This window comes from Lacerta agilis, chromosome 6 (assembly GCF_009819535.1).
Source record: "Lacerta agilis isolate rLacAgi1 chromosome 6, rLacAgi1.pri, whole genome shotgun sequence".
Lineage (NCBI taxonomy): Eukaryota > Metazoa > Chordata > Lepidosauria > Squamata > Lacertidae > Lacerta > Lacerta agilis.
This window is the reverse complement of record NC_046317.1, coordinates 55,198,521-55,218,149: the sequence shown is the minus strand read 5'-3', so window position 1 is coordinate 55,218,149 and position 19,629 is coordinate 55,198,521. Positions and strand designations below refer to the sequence as shown.

General features: G+C 44.6%; 1 protein-coding gene across 12 annotated transcripts in view; it reads right to left on the bottom strand.

Moving 5' to 3' along the window:
* TMCC2 (transmembrane and coiled-coil domain family 2) overlaps positions 1-19,629 on the bottom strand; it is a 93,294-nt gene that overhangs the window by 3,541 nt on the left and 70,124 nt on the right. For 8 of the 12 annotated variants that reach the window (XM_033152802.1, XM_033152803.1, XM_033152804.1 and 5 more), the window contains one exon: positions 9,228-10,162. In XM_033152802.1, the coding sequence (XP_033008693.1) occupies positions 9,228-10,162 (935 nt within the window). Of the gene's footprint in view, positions 1-9,227; positions 10,164-11,150; positions 11,174-12,994; positions 13,098-14,003; positions 14,256-19,629 lie in introns of those variants that run through there. The other 4 variants (XM_033152809.1, XM_033152808.1, XM_033152812.1 and 1 more) reach the window with 4 other exon arrangements.

The following is a 19,629-nucleotide window of genomic DNA, read 5'->3' as shown; positions in this document are numbered from 1 at the left end:
TCAGGGGATGGCGGAAGGTCCACAGAAGCAGCCGCTCCAGGGGGCACTCTACATGATGAAAGCATTTAATGGTATATTTTCTCTACTTTCCAAGAGACCGGATTTCCTCTTATAACCCTATGAAACGTCCCTGCCTTGTTCCTTCAGGATGTTGCTATATCCTTGAAAGTCAAGCAGAATAGAAAGGGAAGTGTAATTTAACTGTGAACAGTTAAACCACTGTGGAAGCAAACTCACTGCAACTGCAACCCAGTTATAGCCCCTTCCCTGGGACTGTCTGAGGTCAGATTTGCACAATGCTGGTTGGCCAACCCTTGTGTTAGATTAGAAAACAGCCTCCACAGAGCAAGGCTGTGCCTCAAGATGACTGGCTGTCATCTGTACAAGCAGGAGCAGCTGGCAGGGAAAGTAGGGCAGAGTTGCCTACCCAATGCCACTTACCTCTACCACTTACCCAAGTGGGGGAGGTAGACAGTGGGCAGCTCAGTGTGGGCGCAGAAGCAGGTGCGTCAGATTGGCTCAGCTGCTGTGCCTGCAATGGGCTCCTCACTGCCTCGTCTTTCCCTTTACTGGGAGCCAATAGTGATAAGTGGCACTGGCAATCTTCCTCCTCCTCCTCCTCCTCCACTTAAATTTTAAGTGCAAAAAAACAACAACAACATGGGGGGGGCAGTCTTTAGCAAGTAAAAAGGAACCTTCTGGCACTTTATGTGTTACGGCATCAGCCTTTGTAGACTGGAATATATATGTCTACATGGATTCAGAGGAAAGAAAATGTAAACAATAGCATCAAATGGACAGGAAACACTAAAGTGCACTCTGGACAATTCTATATACTGTATAAAGCTTAAATGAATAAGCACAGTGATATCTGGCCACTCAAAATAGGAGGTAACTGAAAATAACAGATAAATGTGTTTGTGGGAGGGGGCATTACTGGTTCAGGTTTCTTTTTCTTCTTGATTTTTATCATGTATTTTGTACTTTTATATTGTACTTTTATGTTGCAACCTACCCTGAGATCTGTGGATGAAAGGTGATATACAAATTGAATAAATAAGAACAACAACACCATCATCTTTGATGCCGCAGGCTGGTTGCTTTCGCTGCAACAGACCACCATGGTTACTATCCCAAAAAACTTTTAACTGGATAACGATGCAAAGTGCTTAAAGAAACATCATGATTAAGGCTGCATTCCTAAGACACTTATTAGGAAGTAAGCCTCACTGAATGCAGGTGGGACTTGCTTCCAAAAAATAAGGATTATGTTGTCTAATTCCCAGTTACTCTAGATTTTTTGGGGGGAAATCAGGTAGTATAAATAAACCTATGGACAGGACCAGCCCTACCATTAGGTAAAGTTAGGTGGTGTCATCAGATGCTGGGGCAGCAGCCCAGATAATTTCTTCCTATTGCTTAAGCTAGCTTGCCCTGCACCTGGCCTAAGCTAGTAGCTAGTGGCAGAGGATGTATTCCAGGCATAGGTAAACTCGGCCCTCCAGATGTTTTGGGTGGGACTACAACTCTCATCATCCCTGACCACTGGTCCTGTTAGCTAGGGATGATGGGAGTTGTAGTCCCAAAACATCTGGACGGCCGAGTTTGCCTAAGCCTGGTGTGTTCTGTTAGCAGCCAGTCCAGTTGAATTCTGTACGTGGAATGTGGGAGCGAAAGATGAAGTCCTGCTCCTCACCTAAAGCAACAAAACATCTTGGGCTACCCCTGGATCACCACAGAAAACTAATGCTCTCTCTATGCTTCAAAACAGGTTCCCATTTCCACCACTTAACCTTATATAGTATTAAACCAAGCCAGTGACTTGGGTATTGCACTGAAATAGAAAATAAAAGAAAAACAAACAGCAGAACTCAAAAGAAAATGGCAAGTTAAAAATAGAAAGAAAGAAAAGGGAACTGAATAAAATCATTGCATGAGCGGTTTGGCTCTTCATAATAACTTTTCTTTAGAATACTGAGCAGAACAATGAAATACAAGTAAACCAAAAACAAATGAGAATAATTGTAGTTGTGTCTCTCCCCCCCCCCCCAGTCTTCTTCATGGAATTCGCTGCCATGAGAGGTGCTGACTGCCACTGACTTGGATGTCTTTAAAAGCTGACTAATAGGAACCAGCCCTGGTAAACTCCCTGTCCTTCCATCTGAAGCCATCTCTTCATGCTTTGTCATCACATGGCGGTTCTTAAAGGGTCATGCTATGGGAGGGGCAACCGCTTGGTGGTAGAGCACATGCTTTGTCCAGTCCCTCACATCTCCAGGATTGGAGGGGGTTGGGAGGGGCAAAGACCAGGTGGCATGGGATGCTGCTAGCCAGAGGAAATACTGGAATCAATGGACAAACAGTCTGGCCTAGCGCAAGAAGGTAGCTTCCTACGTTCCTGCAACAGAGGAAGATGTCAACAAGGAATTGGATTACTCTTCATAATTGGCTGTCAGACAGCTGCGAGAAGAACCAATATGACAGTGCATGCCCCTCTTAAGAGCTATTGTGATGATTAGGTAAAGGTAAAGGGACCCCTGATTGTTAAGTCCAGTTGCGGACGACTCTGGGTTTGCGGTGCTCATCTCGCTTTACTGGCCGAGGGAGCCGGCGTTTGTCCGCAGACAGCATCCGAGTCATGTAGCCAGCATGACTAAGCCGCTTCTGGCGAACCAGAGCAGCGCACGGAAACGCTGTTTACCTTCCCGCCACTGCGGTACCTATTTATCTACTTGCACTTTGACATGCTTTCGAACTGCTAGGTTGGCAAGAGTTGGGAACGAACAACAGGAGCTCACCCCATCGCGGGGATTCGAACCACTGAGCTTGATTGGTAAGCCGTAGGCTCTGTGGTTTAGACCACAGTGCCACCTGCGTCCCTATTGTGATGATTACCTCTGCGTAAATCTGCCAAAGGGCTACATGTCCTGATAGAACCATATCCCATCACCTCATTTTATTGAACAGGCCATCAAAGAAGACATCAGATTGCATTGAACATTTTGTTGGGCTTATTGTCCTAAGTACAACTAAATGATTACTTGCAATGCTTTGTTTCTTAACATCACATTCCTGTGCCCCATGCAGCATGCTTTAAGGCAGCCTTCCCCATCCAGGGGCCCTCAAAATATATTTTGGACTACAACTCCTGTCATCCCCAGTTGGTGGTGGCCAATTTTCTATCAGTGGTTCTATCATTTGAGAGCAGAGGGCATCAATCCTGCACATGGTGCTTGTAACAAACAGCTACCTGCAGCTCCCCCGCTCAAGATAAAGGGCTTTCAGGCAGCCCCCTCCTCTCTTCTGAAAATCAGAGGCTCAAACCAGATTGCTGGACTGCTTAAAACTGTGCAGGATTTAACCCCTGATCATCAGCTGATGAGTGGGGATTAAATCTTGCTGCTTTGGCTGCAGGAGCCTGTTCTGTCCTGGGAAAAGGTGTGTGCAGTCAGTATGAGATTTAACCCTGCCTTCCCAACCATCAGTTGATGCCACCAGTGATATCCGCTGATGGGTTGATGGACATGGTTTAGCCATCTGAAGCAAGGAGGACTGTTTCTAGGGCACTGCCTAAAGCAGGGGTCAGCAACCCGCGGCTCTTTTACACCTTTGCCGCGGCTCCGGGGCTCCGGGGCGGATACACCTGTCCACTTCTCCAGCTGGCCAGCGGCAGCGGCCGCCCTCCAGCTGGCTGGCAGCCCGCCCTCCGGAGGCTGAGGGCGCTGCTGCTGTGCTGCTCTGCTCATGCGTTGTGCCTCGTTTCTGCCAGCGCAGGCGCAGCAGCAGACAGCAGCAGTTTCCCTCCGGAGGTGTGGCTGCTGCTGCTGGCGTGGAGCTGCTGCTGGCTGCTGCGTCGAGGTGACGACGAGGTAGGCAGCTGCGGGCTGGGCCAGGGGCGGCGGGTGGCGGGCGAGGGCGAGGGGGGAAGCCCTCTTTTTTTAAAATGGTCGAGGAAGTGGCGCCTGTTTCCCTGCCACTGCCTCCTTCGCTCCTGGTTCCGCTCGCAGCCTCAGACCGCGCTCTCGTGGGCGCGCATCTCTCTCACCCCGGAACAAGGCCGGGACGCCCCAAAAGGTTGCAGTTTTTCCTCTGTCCTGAGTGTGTGTTAGGGGAGCCTTGACAAAGCACCTTTTGGCGTGGAAGAGAGGAGTCCTAACTTGGATCTGTGTTCATGTGCAAAATCTATCGCCATTGTCATTAAGGGGGCAGGGAACTCCCCTAAAAATGTTTGAACACTATGAACTACTACAGCCACCTGTATGCAAGTCAGCACAAACATCACAGGCTTCTCTGGTGCAATTCTGTGCTTTATTTAGCAAGAGAGGAGGTTGGAAGAGGTGAGCATAGCCTCTGGTCTGGAATATTAAGGGTAAAAGACACTAAGATTATTGTAAAAGCCAGCAGTCTTCAATTAGACATGGGATAAACATTTAACACAAGTGTGCAGTTGAGGACTCATTTTTTTAAAACAACAACAACAAATCAAATATTTGTATGCTGTTGCAACCCACCTTGGATCAGGCTGTGACCTGGTAGTGGCCCCCAGGGTGGATAAAAATGAATGATTTTTTTAAAAATAATAATAATAAATGGATTTTTTTTATTTAAATCAGATTTTTTTATCTAAATCAGATTTTTTAAAATTTAAATCGGATTTTTAAAAATAAAATGCAGTGTTATATTTGTTTTAAATGTCGCAACGGTTTTGCGGCTCCCAGTTTTTTTTTTTCCTTCGGAAACGGGTGTAAGTGGCTCTTTTTGTCTTAAAGGTTGCAGACCCCTGGCCTAAAGTTACGTGCTCTTTTATATATACATGAGTTGTCTTCCGCACCACCCAATGCATCTGGAGGGCACCAGGTTGATGCAGGCTGCTCTAAGCTGCAATTGTGTGCTGCTGGTAGAGTTTTGGTTTCTACTAAGTTTCATATAGATCAGGGGTCAGCAAGGTTTATCTTGCCTGGGCCGGATCAGTCCTGCGGAGATCTCTCCACGGGCTGGATCACGTGTGTGTGTGAGCACGCCCGCCCATGATTTTCAGCACCTGTGGGTGCGCTGACACGATTTTCAGCACCGCGGAAGCGAGTCCCCGCGCTGCGCTGTGCCGGTTTAGCACAGCGCACGAGTGAGCGGCTTGGTTTGGGGGCGGCTCATGGGCCGGTCAAACGACCTCCACGAGCCACTTCCAGCCCATGGGCCTTAGGTTGCTGACCCTTGATATAGATGGTTTTAATGTTGCTTTTTAGAACTGTTTTTTTGTATTTAAGGTTTCGGAGTTTTTATTATTATGCTGTACCTCACCCAACTCCATTAGTTCTTGAGGAACTAATAAGGATTTCACTGCCCTTATTGTACCTTTGTTACTCACATTTTATTGCATTATTTTCTTTTGGTAAACAAAGCTGGAAATATGTTTGAAGCATTGTATAAAAAAACTTATAACTGATAGATAGATAGATAAAGAAATAAGTCCCAATGCATTTAGTGGAGTTGATTTCCTAATAAATGCCATTCAACTTTGGGGGTGAGGGGGAGATGAGGAAGAAAGTCATGGGGCTTAAAGAATATTTCAGGTCTAACGTATTTCAGAATAATTCTTTCCCTGGAAGGCATGTTTTGAACAGCAATTTCTATCAAGTGGATAACCTATTCTATAAGAGTTGCTGTAGTGTAGGTGTGAGGAACCTTTGGCCCTCCAGATGTTGCTGAACTACAGCTTCCATCAATGCTGGCAAGCAGTGCCAATGGGCAGGGGTGGTAGTTGTACGTCAGCAACATCTGGAGGCCAAAGGTCCCTCACACCTGCATTTGGTGGAAGTTGCCATTGCAAATGTGGCTTGGACGAAGGATTATCAGGCCTGAAATAAATCTCTCTCTCTTTTTCTCTGGAGCACCTGCAGTTCCTTCCTCTTTTCTCCCCACCTCTTTCCTGGTTTGGTGGTCATTATTCAATTGCAATCTAAAGGTTTTCCTCAGCCCTTCAAATGAGATACATGTGGGTGAGTGGAAAACAAATGAGAAGGGGGGGTGTCTCTTCTGAACAAAGCCTGCCTTTGGGAACAATGAGTTTTGTTTCCATCCCTGCTGTCACTGATAAATGCCTTCCAGGATATATTGGGATATTTTCCAGCTTCTGGGGGGGAAAAAACCCCAAACAGAAGGGGGTGGGGTGGGGGAGCATCAAACACCAGGGTAGGACAAAATGGACATCCAAAATAAATGAGGACACAGATAAGCACTCCAAAAAATCGAACATGCATCTAGTGAATGCATGTGGGGAGAAGTGGGCTCATGGTGATGAGCCCCTCGCTGACCTACATATGTTCACTAGACTAGTGTTCTTCAGCTTTGGGTCCTCAGATGTTGGGCTACAGCTCTCAGCATCCCCAGGTAACTTAGCCAATAGTCAGGGATGATGGGAGATGTAGTCTAATAAATATGAGGAACCCAAGGTTGAGGAACACTGCACTAGACTGTCTGTACAATCTCTATACATATACAAAGGGAACACAAGAGTGGTATGGGGCCCTGCACAGCCCCAACTGCATGCAGGAAAACTGTAAGCATACACTTTGTATGCACGTGAAGATTGTAAGGTCCAGCGAATTGAGGTAGGATTTGCCACTGCAACCTTGCTTTCCCTTACAGATAGGTAGCCGTGTTGGTCTGCCATAGTCAAAACAAAACAAACAAAAAAAAAAAATCCTTCCAGTAGCACCTTAGAGACCAACTAAGTTTGTCCTTGGTATGAGCTTTTGTGGTATCTGAAGAAGTGTGCATGCACATGAAAGCTCATACCAAGAACAAACTTAGGTGCTCTAAGGTGCTACTGGAAGGATTTTTATTTTATTTTTTATTTTGTCTTGCTTTCCCTGGGCACATTCACTGTATGTACAGCTGGTTGCACAAAAAGAACTGTATTCACACTGAAGGCTTGTTCACACTTACCTTTCCTCCACTCTTTCCAGGCATGGTCCGCAATCTAAAGCTTTGTGTCTGAGCACCTTTTTTCTTTCCTTTTCTTTTTTGCTCCAGAGCTTTCCATGTGAAAACCTGCTCTTTAAAGCTCAGTTGGAGTAAACACCAACCTGCGGAAAACCTGAATTGCTGTTTGCTCCAATTTGGCTTTAAAGAGCAAGTTTTCATGGGAAAAGCTCAGGGCAAAAAAAGAAAAAAATCATTGGACATGTAGTGTTAAAGTGTGGTCATCTGCCTGGAAATAGTGGGGCAAAAGGTAACTACAATCTTCAGTTGTAGGATTGGACCAATGTGAAAAACTGATGCATACAGCAACCTGCCTGCAGATTTGTTATGGCCATCTGGGATGAGTGCATGCAGCCTTGGCTGATCCTAATAGGAAACTGGCCCTATGAGACACTTCTCAGAAAATTGGGAGATGCTTCACTGAGAAAACACTCACAGAGACTGTGTGCTATTTATTCTACGGTGACTGGACTGTGTGGGAAGATGCCTTATACAAAGTCCATTTACCCCAGAATTGTCTACTCTGGCTGGCAACAGCTCACCAAGGACTCAAGGTCTTTCTCAGCTCTGCTACTTAGTAGAGATACCAGAGATTGAGCCTGGGACCTTCTGCCTGCAAGGCAAGTGCTCACTCACTGACCTACATCATCTCCCCAAAAGTCCAAGCAGCCTCCTTCTCCTTTCCATACCCCCAGCACAGTTGTCTGGGCTTTGAACCAAAGACCTCTGACACTGAGGAAGAGCCATACCCCTAGACCAGGGATGCAGAATGAGTCGTTCCATAGATGTTGCTCGAGTACCTTTCTCATCATCCCTGGCCATTGGCTAAGGTGGCTGGAACTAATGGGAGCTGGAGTCCAGCAACATCTGGGAGGACCACAGTTTCTCCACCCCCACCCTAACCAGCCCTAGACATGAGAGCTGGTTGGGACCATAAGAAGCCTGCAAGAGACTTCTGCTCCCCACATCTGTGAGAACCATAAGCATAGCAATTGCACGCAAGTGTCATCCCAGGACTGAGCCCATGACCCTCCTCTCACAAAAAAATGGAAACATAATTCTTTCCTCACTGCCTACAATTTTAATGAAGCCCATGGGCAAAAGAATCCTTGGGGCACGGGTCCTTATCTTTCCACCGGTGGGAGAGAAGCAAGAAGCTGGCACTGAGCATTCAACCAGGAATGCATTTCCTCTTGTGTCTTATAAATAGAAGCAGTTAATAGTGCAGTGTCTTTCTTCTTGAGGAGAACTTACAGTACAGGAAATTCCAGCAGACATCTTCAAAGCTAGTGACAGCTAGGCAGGATTTAAATCACCAGGAAAAAGGACTTATTTGAATCACTTATTTAAAATTCAACTCCCCCTCCCCATTTGAAATTCTTACATTTCCTGAACAAGCATGCATACTCATGGTTGCTATAGCAATTATGGCATATTGGTTTGCAACTAAATGGGAGCCTAAATTCAACTAAAGAACATAAATCCAAAAGCCTTCACCTTCCACCGCAAAATTATTATTGGCTTAGAAAAAAGGAGACAAATTTCTGTTTGGCGCTCTCTACGTAAACATGCAAGGATAACAAGCAAAATTACTTTCTTGAAGGATAATAAGTGTTATCAAATGCATATAATTTTGTTAGGTGTTATCTATTGTTGTTTCTATATGGTTTCTGGTGCTAGGTTGTTGTTTGGTTTGTGGTATCCTGTAAGTTGCCACTTTGGATTTATAAAGAAAAGTGGATAGCTATTTTTAAAAATAAAGAAATACGTATTGTTCTCAGTGGAGCTTACTTCCAGGTAATTGTGCACAGGACTGTGGCCAAAACAAACAGAACTTCGCAGGAGAAATGAATAGCAGTGACTGGGAGAAATTAGGAAATGGAAAGCAAATGTCCATGCTGCATGACTGGTTCTGATATCCCAGAATCCTATGTGGCTGCAAACAACTGACTGGATTGAGGTCATAGGCTGAATTCCTCCCTCACTGCCATGTGCTTTGTAGCATCTCATCTCCCCTTCACTGCCACAGCCTCTTCTAAAGGGAAATTCACTGTCCATTTGTTTCTTCACATAGGAACAATAAAGCATAATTCATCTATTGTACCCCACAGCATGACCCTTCAAGAGCCACCACATAAAGACTGGCCAGCATGCCCAGTTCCACAAGTCAACAACAATTAAATATGGTGGTTAAGTGTGACAGTTTCCCACTGGGAATTAACAGGAGCACACCCCACAAGTCTTACCTATAACGTTCTTCCTGTAAGCACTGAGTCATATACGTATAGTCTCGCTGCAGCTGGGCCTTGAGGTCTTCCATGGAGTCCTCAAGGTGGGACTGAATGTCCTTAATCTCCCTCAGTTCTTCTATGATGGTCTCAAAATTATAGTGGTGACTGTCTAAGGTGTTAGACTTGGGGCTGCCCAAGCCACCAGCACCCGCCCCCGAGTTGCTACCTGCTGCTGAGCCAGAAGAGGCACTGGAGCACTCATCGTCACTGCCATATTTGGGACTAGAAACCAGAGTGGCGCTGCCACTCAGAGTCCGTGAGGCCTCCTCAGGGTGCCCATCTTCTAGCGTGTCCTTCAAGTGGGCAATGTTGTCCGCACTGCCAAATTTGTTGCGGATCAAGCTTGCAAACTCTCGGGGTTTGGAGACCACAGCTGTGTGGGTGGCTTGAGAAAGGCCTGACAGTCCACCTTTGACACCCTCCACCACTCCGCCTCCAAAGCCACTGATGCTGGAGCGGACATTGGCCCCTACGTCCTTGAGGCCCTGGTGCATGTCCCGGAAGACGTCTTTGGGCTGTCGAGAGGGCCCATTTTGTTCAATCTCCTTTAGCTTTTTGTGATAATGTTCAAGCTTCTTGTGCAACTGCGCAATGGTCTGGGCAGACTTCTGGTTCTTCTTCTCGAAGACCTGTTTGATACGAGAGGCCTGCTGCTTGTCGGCGTTGTTAGCTAGCTTCAGGTACTCAGCCACATTGTCATCTCGTGCCTCTTGCTCAACCCTGATCTGCTCGGTGATCTTGAGGATCTTCTGGTGCAGGTGGTCAATGGCAGCCTTTGTCCTCTGCGGGTCTGGGTTGCCATCTGGAACGTCAAGGCAGAAGTTGCCATCAGCATCACCGTGGCTTGTATTGGAAGGCAGGCTGATTTGGCTCACATCCCCTTTATCCAACTGTGGGAGAGGAGAAAGAGCACAGAAAGAGACTTGAGTTAAAAAGCTCTGTTAAATAATGCCATTCCCTGAGACAACACATGATGGCATGAGAGAGAGAAATGGTGGTGAACTACCAAAAACTGCTAGAAGAAAAGGATATGAGAACTCAGGTGACGGTCGCTGTATCACAGAGTTTTAACTGATCATCTGGCTTTCAATTACCAATTCATTGGTAAAATGGGATTTAAATATGCCTGCTACCAAACTCTCAATACAGATGCCATTTTGAAGTTATCTGACGGAAGGGCATATCCTGAATTCTGCTGTATTCCCCTTTTTCATGCATTTGGAAATATGGAATATAGAATATTTTCGTATTACAGCAAGACAACAGAGCCATATGGCTTTTTTAAAAAGAGTAAAACTAGTTCAAATACCATCTGAATTACTGAAGATTCAGGTAAAAACAACAACCCATTTTTTTAATTTCAGTTTCGAGACTTCCACCCTCTGTGGTTCCTATTGATGGAAGGAATGGAACAGTGGTCTTACTGTGGAATGTTTGTTATCTTTTGTACACAAAATCTGGAAGCCTTAATGGGAAGCAGGGAACATTTTTTCAGTCTGTAGTCTCATTCCCTTGGGAGTAATCTGTCAGGAGACGCATGCTAGTGGTGGGTAGGGCCTGAGCCAACTCTGAGCATGGCAACCCCCTTTCTTCCTCTCCTTCTGCCACCCCATTTCCCCAGCATGAAATTAGGTAAGGTCTACATGTACCCTTCTGTATGCAGGTTGTCCACCCTGCCTTAAGGGCTTTCATGGTATATTTCCACTGATGTTGCGTTGATAAATTTGTGAATTGTGCCCTTGACTTATTTTTCCTCCTCAGGGCATCAGAACCAAACAGAACTCAGGAATCCTGACTCACGGCCCTTTGAGAATCAGCCTGATCATACCGCTTGAGTAAGGGAAATGAGAAAGCAAAGGCAAGAGCCAAACTTTGTACCATGTCATAAGTAGAGGTGAAAGGACCAGAGAGCAGCTCAGGATATTCTTCAGGGTTTGGTTAATAATGCTCCCTGGTCTCCTGGTTTTGCTCAGCAGAAATGTAACTCTGCAGGCCGTCTCCTGAGACTAGAATGACAGAAAGCTGATAATTACATATGGGCTGTAGTTAATGGGTTTTGTAAAGCCTGCTTAACATTGGTGTGATGTTCTTAGGAATCTGCTTCAGAATCCAGGAACTCTGCCCAACTGCCAGAATAAAGCCCCTAAAGCATATATGTCTCCCATTTGTAACAAAGGACACTACCAAATACTTGCCACTCACTTGAGTTTTCTATGCAAAATATTGTGCAGATTGAAGTGGTGCATCAGTGGCATGGGGCTTGCAGTTTGGAGATGGCAAAAGTTAAATGTATTCTGCAGACTCTGCATAGCTAATTTTCATACTGCTTTCATGGAAGAGCCTCTGGTGCCCATGAACCATTGTCACTAGACAACAGTAACAGAAAGGCTTTCAACATATAAGAAGTCGAGTCTTAACTCATAAATGTTTTGTCTGCAACAGCAGTCCCAACCATCCCAGATTTGTTCCTAAGAACAAATGCAATGTCTGGTTTGCCTGATCAGAGATATATACAGTCCAGTATACCTGAAGGAACATCTCCACCCCTATCACTCAGCCCGGACACTGAGGTCCTCCTCCAAGGGTCTTCTGCTGGTTCCCTCACTGCAAGAAGGGAAATTACAGGGAACCAGGCAGAGGGCCTTCTTGGTAGTGGCACCCACCTTGTGGAACACCCTCCCTTCAGATGTCAAGGAGATAAAGAACTACCTGGTATACAACTTTTAGAAGACATCTGAAGGCAGCTCTGTATCGGAAGGTTTTTAATGCTTGATGTTTTATTATGTTTTATATATTCTTTATATATATATATATATATATATATATATATATATATATATATATATATATATATATATATTCTATAGAGGGCGCGGGTGGCTATACCACAGAGCCTAGGGTTTTATATATTCATTCATATATATATATAGGTGGTTAAACCACCGAGCCTAGGGCTTGCCGATCAGAAGGTAGGCGGTTCGAATCCCCGCAACGGGGTGAGCTCCCGTTGCTCGGTCCCTGCTCCTGCCAATCTAGCAGTTCAAAAGCATGCAGTGCAAATAGACAAATAGGTACCGCTCTGGCGGGAAGGTAAACAGCGTTTCCGTGCACTGCTCTAGTTCGCCAGAAGCGGCTTAGTCATGCTGGCCACATGACCCGGAAGCTGTCTGCGGACAAATGCCAGCTTCCTCGGCCAGTAAAGCGAGATGAGCGCCGCAACCCCCGAGTCGTCCGCGACTGGACCTAACGGTCAGGGGTCTCTTTACCTTTATATATTCTGTAAGCCACCCAGAGTGGCTGGGGAAACCCAGCCAGATGGGTGGGGTATAAATAATAAAAATATTATTATTATTATTATTATTATTATTATTATTATTATTATTATTATTATTATTACCATCATCTGTTCCCATTATCATGGTGTCATGGCTGCAGCAAACACAACATGACACCTTAAAGACAAACAAAGTTATTACGGCATAAGGTTTCATGAACTAGAGTCCACTTCATCGTGTAAATTTTGTTTAGGCACTCAAAATGAATGGTTGGACGGGAGATCAAAATCACACCAGGTGCTTTGGACTACAACTCCCATAAAACAAAGAGCAAAGGCTTCTCTAGTTTTTCTCCTTACAAAGTTTTCTACGCAGCTTGAGGACCAGCACAGCTTAACCCTATCAGACATGTGATAACTGCAGCTTAATGGCAGATATTATACCTGCCTGTAAAAATCTTCCTGAGTTGTAAAGTGAAGTAGTACAATTCAGTGCCTTTTCAATTCTCATAATTTTTCAGCATAGTAACAAAAGGACTTCATCCATTTTGCCTTCAAGAGATGTGGCAACTGAAATTCATATCCAAATCAAAACAAGCCTTGACAGGCGTGGGGCTGAATGGAGATTACTGATGTTTGCCATGAAGGAGTTTGACTGTTTTCCTTAAATAAATGAGATTATATTATACATACATATTTGCTTTTCTTAAATAAATTATATATACAAGCACACACAGAGAAGATTAAACAACAACTATGAATGGATAGGCACTGCCTAATATACTTCTACAGACTACAACAAGTCTCCCTTTCCTTGCTTCCAGTCAAAATATTCTTTGAAAGAAACGTGTAATTTCACCAGAACTAAAAGTGAAAGTTGTTAGGTAACACCCACAATAACCATTTTCAGACAAGTTGCTTTAAGTGGAAAAACAGAACCCCAATTTTTAGCATTCCTACTTGGAATATCAGTATTAGAATGATGTTGTGTTAGTTTTCCATAAAATGGGAGGCACTATCTTAAAATACCTGTCCAAGGTCACAGTATCTGGACCACTGCAGATCCCCACTGCTCTATTGGTGCTGGGAAAGCAAGGAGGTGGTTAATTAAGGACTGTGCCAGGTCTTGGACTCAGCTTAAGGGGCCCATTTAACATCCATGCACCTGGGCGGCTGCCCAATTTTGCTTGGTACTGGCACCAGCCACAACCCTGTTTCCTTACTTCTAAACCAATGACCTAGTATATACATTATCCACTGATTTTATTGTGTATTCATCACGAGGTTAGCGTTAGCCTTCCTATCTCACTGTATTAATCCCACTTTCATGCAGGAGTGAAATAGCTCTTAAACTATCTCTTCAAGTGTTGAAGTTCCAGCTCAGAGCTAAAATCCTGTTGATTCTCAGACAGCTGTGCCCCAAGAAACGCCGATTTGCACCAACCACTGTACCATACCTTCCAGTGTTCATCCGGTTCCAGCACTCTCTTCTTTCTCATAGTAGTCTAAGCTTCACTGCTGAGCAAAAGAAGATCCTTGGCAAAGGAAAAAACATGAGGGAAGCACTGACAAAGCTATCCAAAAGCTACCGGAGTCTTGCCCAGGCTACTGTTATCTTTCTGCTTCAGACATCCTACTGATCTGTTTTGCTGGGTGACAGAGGCAAGCAGGCGGGGAAAACACAACCCACACACAACATCATTCAGAGCAGCCACAAACTTGCCTCAACCTTATAAGATCAGCACTTTTTTTTTTTTTTTTGGAAAAACAACAAGGAACTGCAGACTTTACAAACACTGACCGGTGGCCTATTCTTAGCTCCTGTGCTGCTCTGGGGGCTTTCCAGGACCCAGAACACAGTTAGGAGTTTCTCCTTCTCTCTTATGGACTTACAGGAATTGAATTGAAACCTTCAAGATATAGATTAAAAATAAAAAAGAACTATTTTGTGTACGGTCAAGATAAAAGCAAGCCTGATGAAACTGAAAGAGGAAACCAAGTCAGTTTATTAGAGAAGTTGCTCAACTTCTGTTTCCATGAAGTGTGCAATTATTGCAAAGACTACGTCACTCAGTTCCTCCTTTTTTTAAAGTAAGGCAGGACGTAACCCATGTGGAGATGGAGAAACCGCTACTAGGAAACAACAGAGGAGGAACAAACCCAAGGCACCACTTTTGGATGTATTCTAGAAAAATAGTTCTTGGACATGGTAGTAAGTATGTCTGTAGAAAATTTACCAACAGGAGCTTTCTTTAGGGTTAACTGTCGGAATGGTCAGCTGTTGATATAAAGTAGGGAACCTGCAACCCTTTAGATGCTGCTGGATTCCAACTCCCGTCTTCACTGAATGTTGGCCACGCTGACTGAGCCTGATGGGCGTTGGAAGTCCAACAGTGTATGAAATATCACAGGCTCCCCACCCATTGTAAACTTATCCAGCCTCACCCCAAAATTAAGACCGAGTACAACTTCCATTCAACTCATTTAGACTCAACAAACTATTTATCTATCATCAGCTAAGGTAGGGACATCAAAACAGGAGATTGGATATCCCAACATTTGTGGAGATGGGTCTTGGATCGGTACTGTGGGAAAGGCTCTTTTAACTCGTTCCCAATGTGTCATTTCCCCTATTTAAATGCTCCTCCCCATCCTCAAAGCTGGTATTAGAGCTACAGTGGGAAGAAAAAGAGACACGATGTAGGTACCTTCCCCTTTTCCACTTTAGAACTACTAGCAGCTTCATGAGTGGTTATTTTTGATGGGGGGGGGGGGAGAGAGATGGAAAACAGTTAATCATCTCCTTCCCTAATGTCGCTGTTCCAATCAGTATCAGAATTTGCAGCATCTTTTAAAATGGGGAACAAAAGAGATCTAATCATGGCTCTCCTGCATCATGTCTGTTTTGGCCTTCAAAAGTCACAGCAACGCTGGCAGGCTGTCTTGTGAATCAGACTTGCACAAGAGGTAATTTCAAATTCCAAGGCCAAGATAGGTTTTTTTGTTTTTGTTTTAAGGAACCTGTGTTGGCAGCCTCTTCCTGATTTTATGCTAAACTCCTTTATAGAAGAAGCTGAAAACAGGACATAGGTAAGTATGATTCAAGGAGATAGAGGTAGGGGAAAGCATTTGCTGTCCCCAAAGGTCTACTCGATAAATTATATCAGATTCCCAAATAGCCAACACCAACTGTGCAGATACAATAGAAGGAAGTGTGGCAATGTGACAATCAAAACTCCTGATTATCGAAAATGAACCTGTCCCTCTGCGGCACAACTGCTTACACAACATTCCTGGAACATAAGAAACATGTTTCTAATCCCAGGCCTGTGCCACGATCAGGTTCAGAATTACTGGTGAAACTAGGCTTTAGGAATTAGAAATGCAGGCAACCCCCGATTTCCGTGGGGGTTGCATTCAGGTTCATTGTGTGTGACGGTGGAGCGTATCCTGCCACACCCCATTCCACTCTCAACCCAACCTATTTTCTTGCCTCTTCTGGGTTCACTGTGATGTGTGCGTGTGCTTTGAACGCGTGCAAAATGGTTATTGCCTGTACTGTACCCCTCCTCTTCCCTCGTCCTGTCCAACTGACTTTAACCCAGTTGTAGCATGCGTGACAGTGACCAGTCTGGGTCAAAACAAAACCAGGTACACTCTTTTGAAGAGTTATCCGTGCACTGATAACATCTCATTCAGGCTACTGCAACTCACTGTACCTGCAGCAGCACAATTGTTCTCTGGGGTGAGTCATACAAAGCATCTAAACATTAGTTCTGGCACAACTACAGTCGTACCTCATGTTGCGTTTGCTGCGGGTTGCGAACGGCGCAGGTTGCGAATGCAGCAAACCCGGAACTGTTTACTGCACACGCAAAAGCGCTCCACGCAGTCTGCGCAGGTCACACATATTGCACTTCCATGCATGCACGAAATCGCTGCTTGGGTTACAGACTTTTCAGGGTGCGAACAGCACCCCGGAATGGATCAGGCACGTAATCCGAGGTACTACTGTACATTGGTTATTAGGTCATTTCTGAGCAAAATGCTAAGTGTTAATTTTAACCTACAAACCCCTCAATGTCATAGGACCAGGGTACCAAAAGGACTGTTTCTCTACCTTGAATCTGCCAAGTCATTAAGACCAACCTCAGAGACCCTGCTCCATATCCCTTTGCCATATAAAGTAAGGCAGGTGGTGACCAGAGACAGTCTTCCAGTTGCTGTGCTTCATTAAAGGAACGCCCTTTTTAGAGAGACTCGCCTTGCACTATATTTTCTTTATGGCACTAGGGGAAACCTGCTTTATTTGTCCTGTTTTATGCTGAATTTTTAATTGACCAACTAGCTGCTATCTCATAAAGGTAAAGGGACCCTTGACCATTAGGTCCAGTCATGTCCGACTCTGGGATTGTGGCGCTCATCTCACTTTAGTGGCCGAGGGAGCCGGCGTACAGCTTCCGGGTCATGTGGCCAGCATGACTAAGCTGCTTCTGGTGAACCAGAGCAGCGCATGGAAACTCCGATTACCTTCCCGCCAGAGTGGTGCCTATTTATCTACTTGCACTTTTGACATGCTTTCGAACTGCTAGGTTGGCAGGAGCTGGGACTGAGCAACGGGAGCTTACTCCATCACGGGGATTCGAACCACCGACCTTCTGATCAGCAAGTCCTAGGCTCTGTGGTTTAACCCACAGCACCACCCGCGTCCCCACGCTATCTCATATATATATATATATATATATATATATATATATATATATATATATGTTGTATTCATCAAGTCCAATTAAAATTAATAACGCTATGTTAGTCATGGCCATTAACTTCAGTCGGTCTACTCTGAGTAGGACCAGCACTGAATATCACCATGTGTGTATATACAGTATATGGTGGAATTCAGCACTATGCTATTAAAACATTCTGTAAGTGCAAGCATAACAGCTTATCAGATGGAACAATTCTTTGCTCCCCTCGCAACGCTCCCTCAAGGCCAATTTTGGAGGCATGCAGGGGGAGCAGGAGGGAGACCATGTTGTGGAAGTACAAATCCTTGCGTAGGGTTTCTGTTGATGGGGTTCAGTGTGGGGTAGTGGTCAAAATGACAGACTAGGATCTGGGTGACCTTGGGTCAGACACTACCTCTCTGCCTAACCTGGAAGCTACAAAGTCTGGAAGCTACAAGTATGCAGAGCTGCTCCATAAAATAGCAAACCTTCAAGACTGGCAGGGGTCTAATGCCCCAACTACACACCTATTCTCCCCTTTCATGAAGCACCAAAGAAGGTGAGTGGCAGAACAGGAGGTTTATCATATGCCACCTTCTCCAAGGGCACACCCACGCCATACATTTAACAGAATCCTGGAAACGGTAGCTACTTAAGAGTGGTGAGAACTTTAGCTCTGTGAGCTGGGGTGTGTCCTAACAACTTTCAGCACCTCCAACAAGCTATGGACTCTTTGCGGGAAGCCACAATAGTTGAAAGAGGTTTCTTGAATGTTATTTGCCCAAGGGTGTCAAAACATAAGATACAAAATGGAGCGTCAGTTTTGCCCTGCAAAATATGTTAAACGCCCCACAAACATCAATGTAGGGTGGAACTACATGTTACACTTTTGTTTTACAAAATGCAAGCAATGAAACTGCTGTTTAAATGGGCAGGGGAAAATTTTTCCAAATCCTTTCCCACTGAGGCTATTTTCCTGCCCCAAATCCCCACTGCTTTTACTCCCACTGTGCAAAAGATAGGAAATTATCTTTTTTTCCAGAGCAGAGATAAAAGCAGCTAGAGACCGGGGAAGATCTTTGATGGGGGAATTACCTGACAGAAAAGTTAAGAAACTGCTAGCCTTTTGTGATGGACTTCTATTTCATTTTTTTAACCCAATCCCCAAAATGACTCACAGAACTGCATGTCATAGTGACCACAGCATACCTATTAAGAGAGCACCAAATTCTCGGTTAGCATAGCAACCAGCACAGTGTGCTTTTTATATTGTATTACGGAGTATAAAAGTTACCTCAAAAGAAAAAGAATACTGTCAACATAGGAAAGGGGGAGAAAGTAATTGTTTGAATGAAGGAAGAGCATGGCTGACCAAGTGCTTTGAATATCAATACACAAATTAGTGACAAGACCTTGGAAACAGCCAAAAATACATTTCCCTTGCCTACTATGTAGACAAAAGTCCCACAGGGAGGTTATATGCTTCCTCAATTAATGCACACAAAAGAAGCAATTTCCTCAGCCTGACTGGATAATGATATTGAAGGGGCACAGAATGTCTGAAATCTCAGCAGGAGCCTTGTGTGATCCTGGAGCAAGCCATCTCTGAGAGAAGGGTTGCACTCAAAAGGCAGGCAGCGTGACAAGACGAGGCAAGCAATCTTGCTGACAGTATCAGTGAGGTCATAGTGCCTGAGGAAAACCAAGCCAACTTGAGTGACTGACTGAAACAGAGGCAATTTTCAGAGGGGCATCCATGTCAGTCTGTTGCAGAAAAAATAAAGGGTTGCACCCAACATTGATTCTACTCAAAGAAGATGCACTGAACCAAGTGAACACAACCAACTTAGGTTGGTTAATTTCATGGATATACTCTAAGTAGCACTAGCAATGGACACAACCCAGAGTGTCTCGTGGCACCTTATGAATCAACAAATTTTCATTATGGAATATGCTTTCATGCACTAGAGCAGTATTTCCCAAAACTTCTCCCACCCCAGACCATTTGAAAAGTTGCTGCAGGTCTTGGCTGAATGATTTTTCTTCCCCTTGTTGAAACTGTAATGCTCCATTAGACGTGACATGATTTTTAATTGTATTTTTTAGTAGTTCCTTTATTTCTTATATATTGCATTTGATTGTATTACAGGTGAATTCCACAGAATTTAGTCTGTAATACAATTACCAACATATGAGAAATAAAAGCAATTAAATACAATTAAAAATCAATATAAATATTTAATACAGTGGATGTGCCTTCTCCCATCTTCAACTGTAAATCCATGGACACTTCACAGACCACTTGAATCAAGCTTGTAATCTATGGGTGGGGACTGAGCATAGATGAAACAATTGC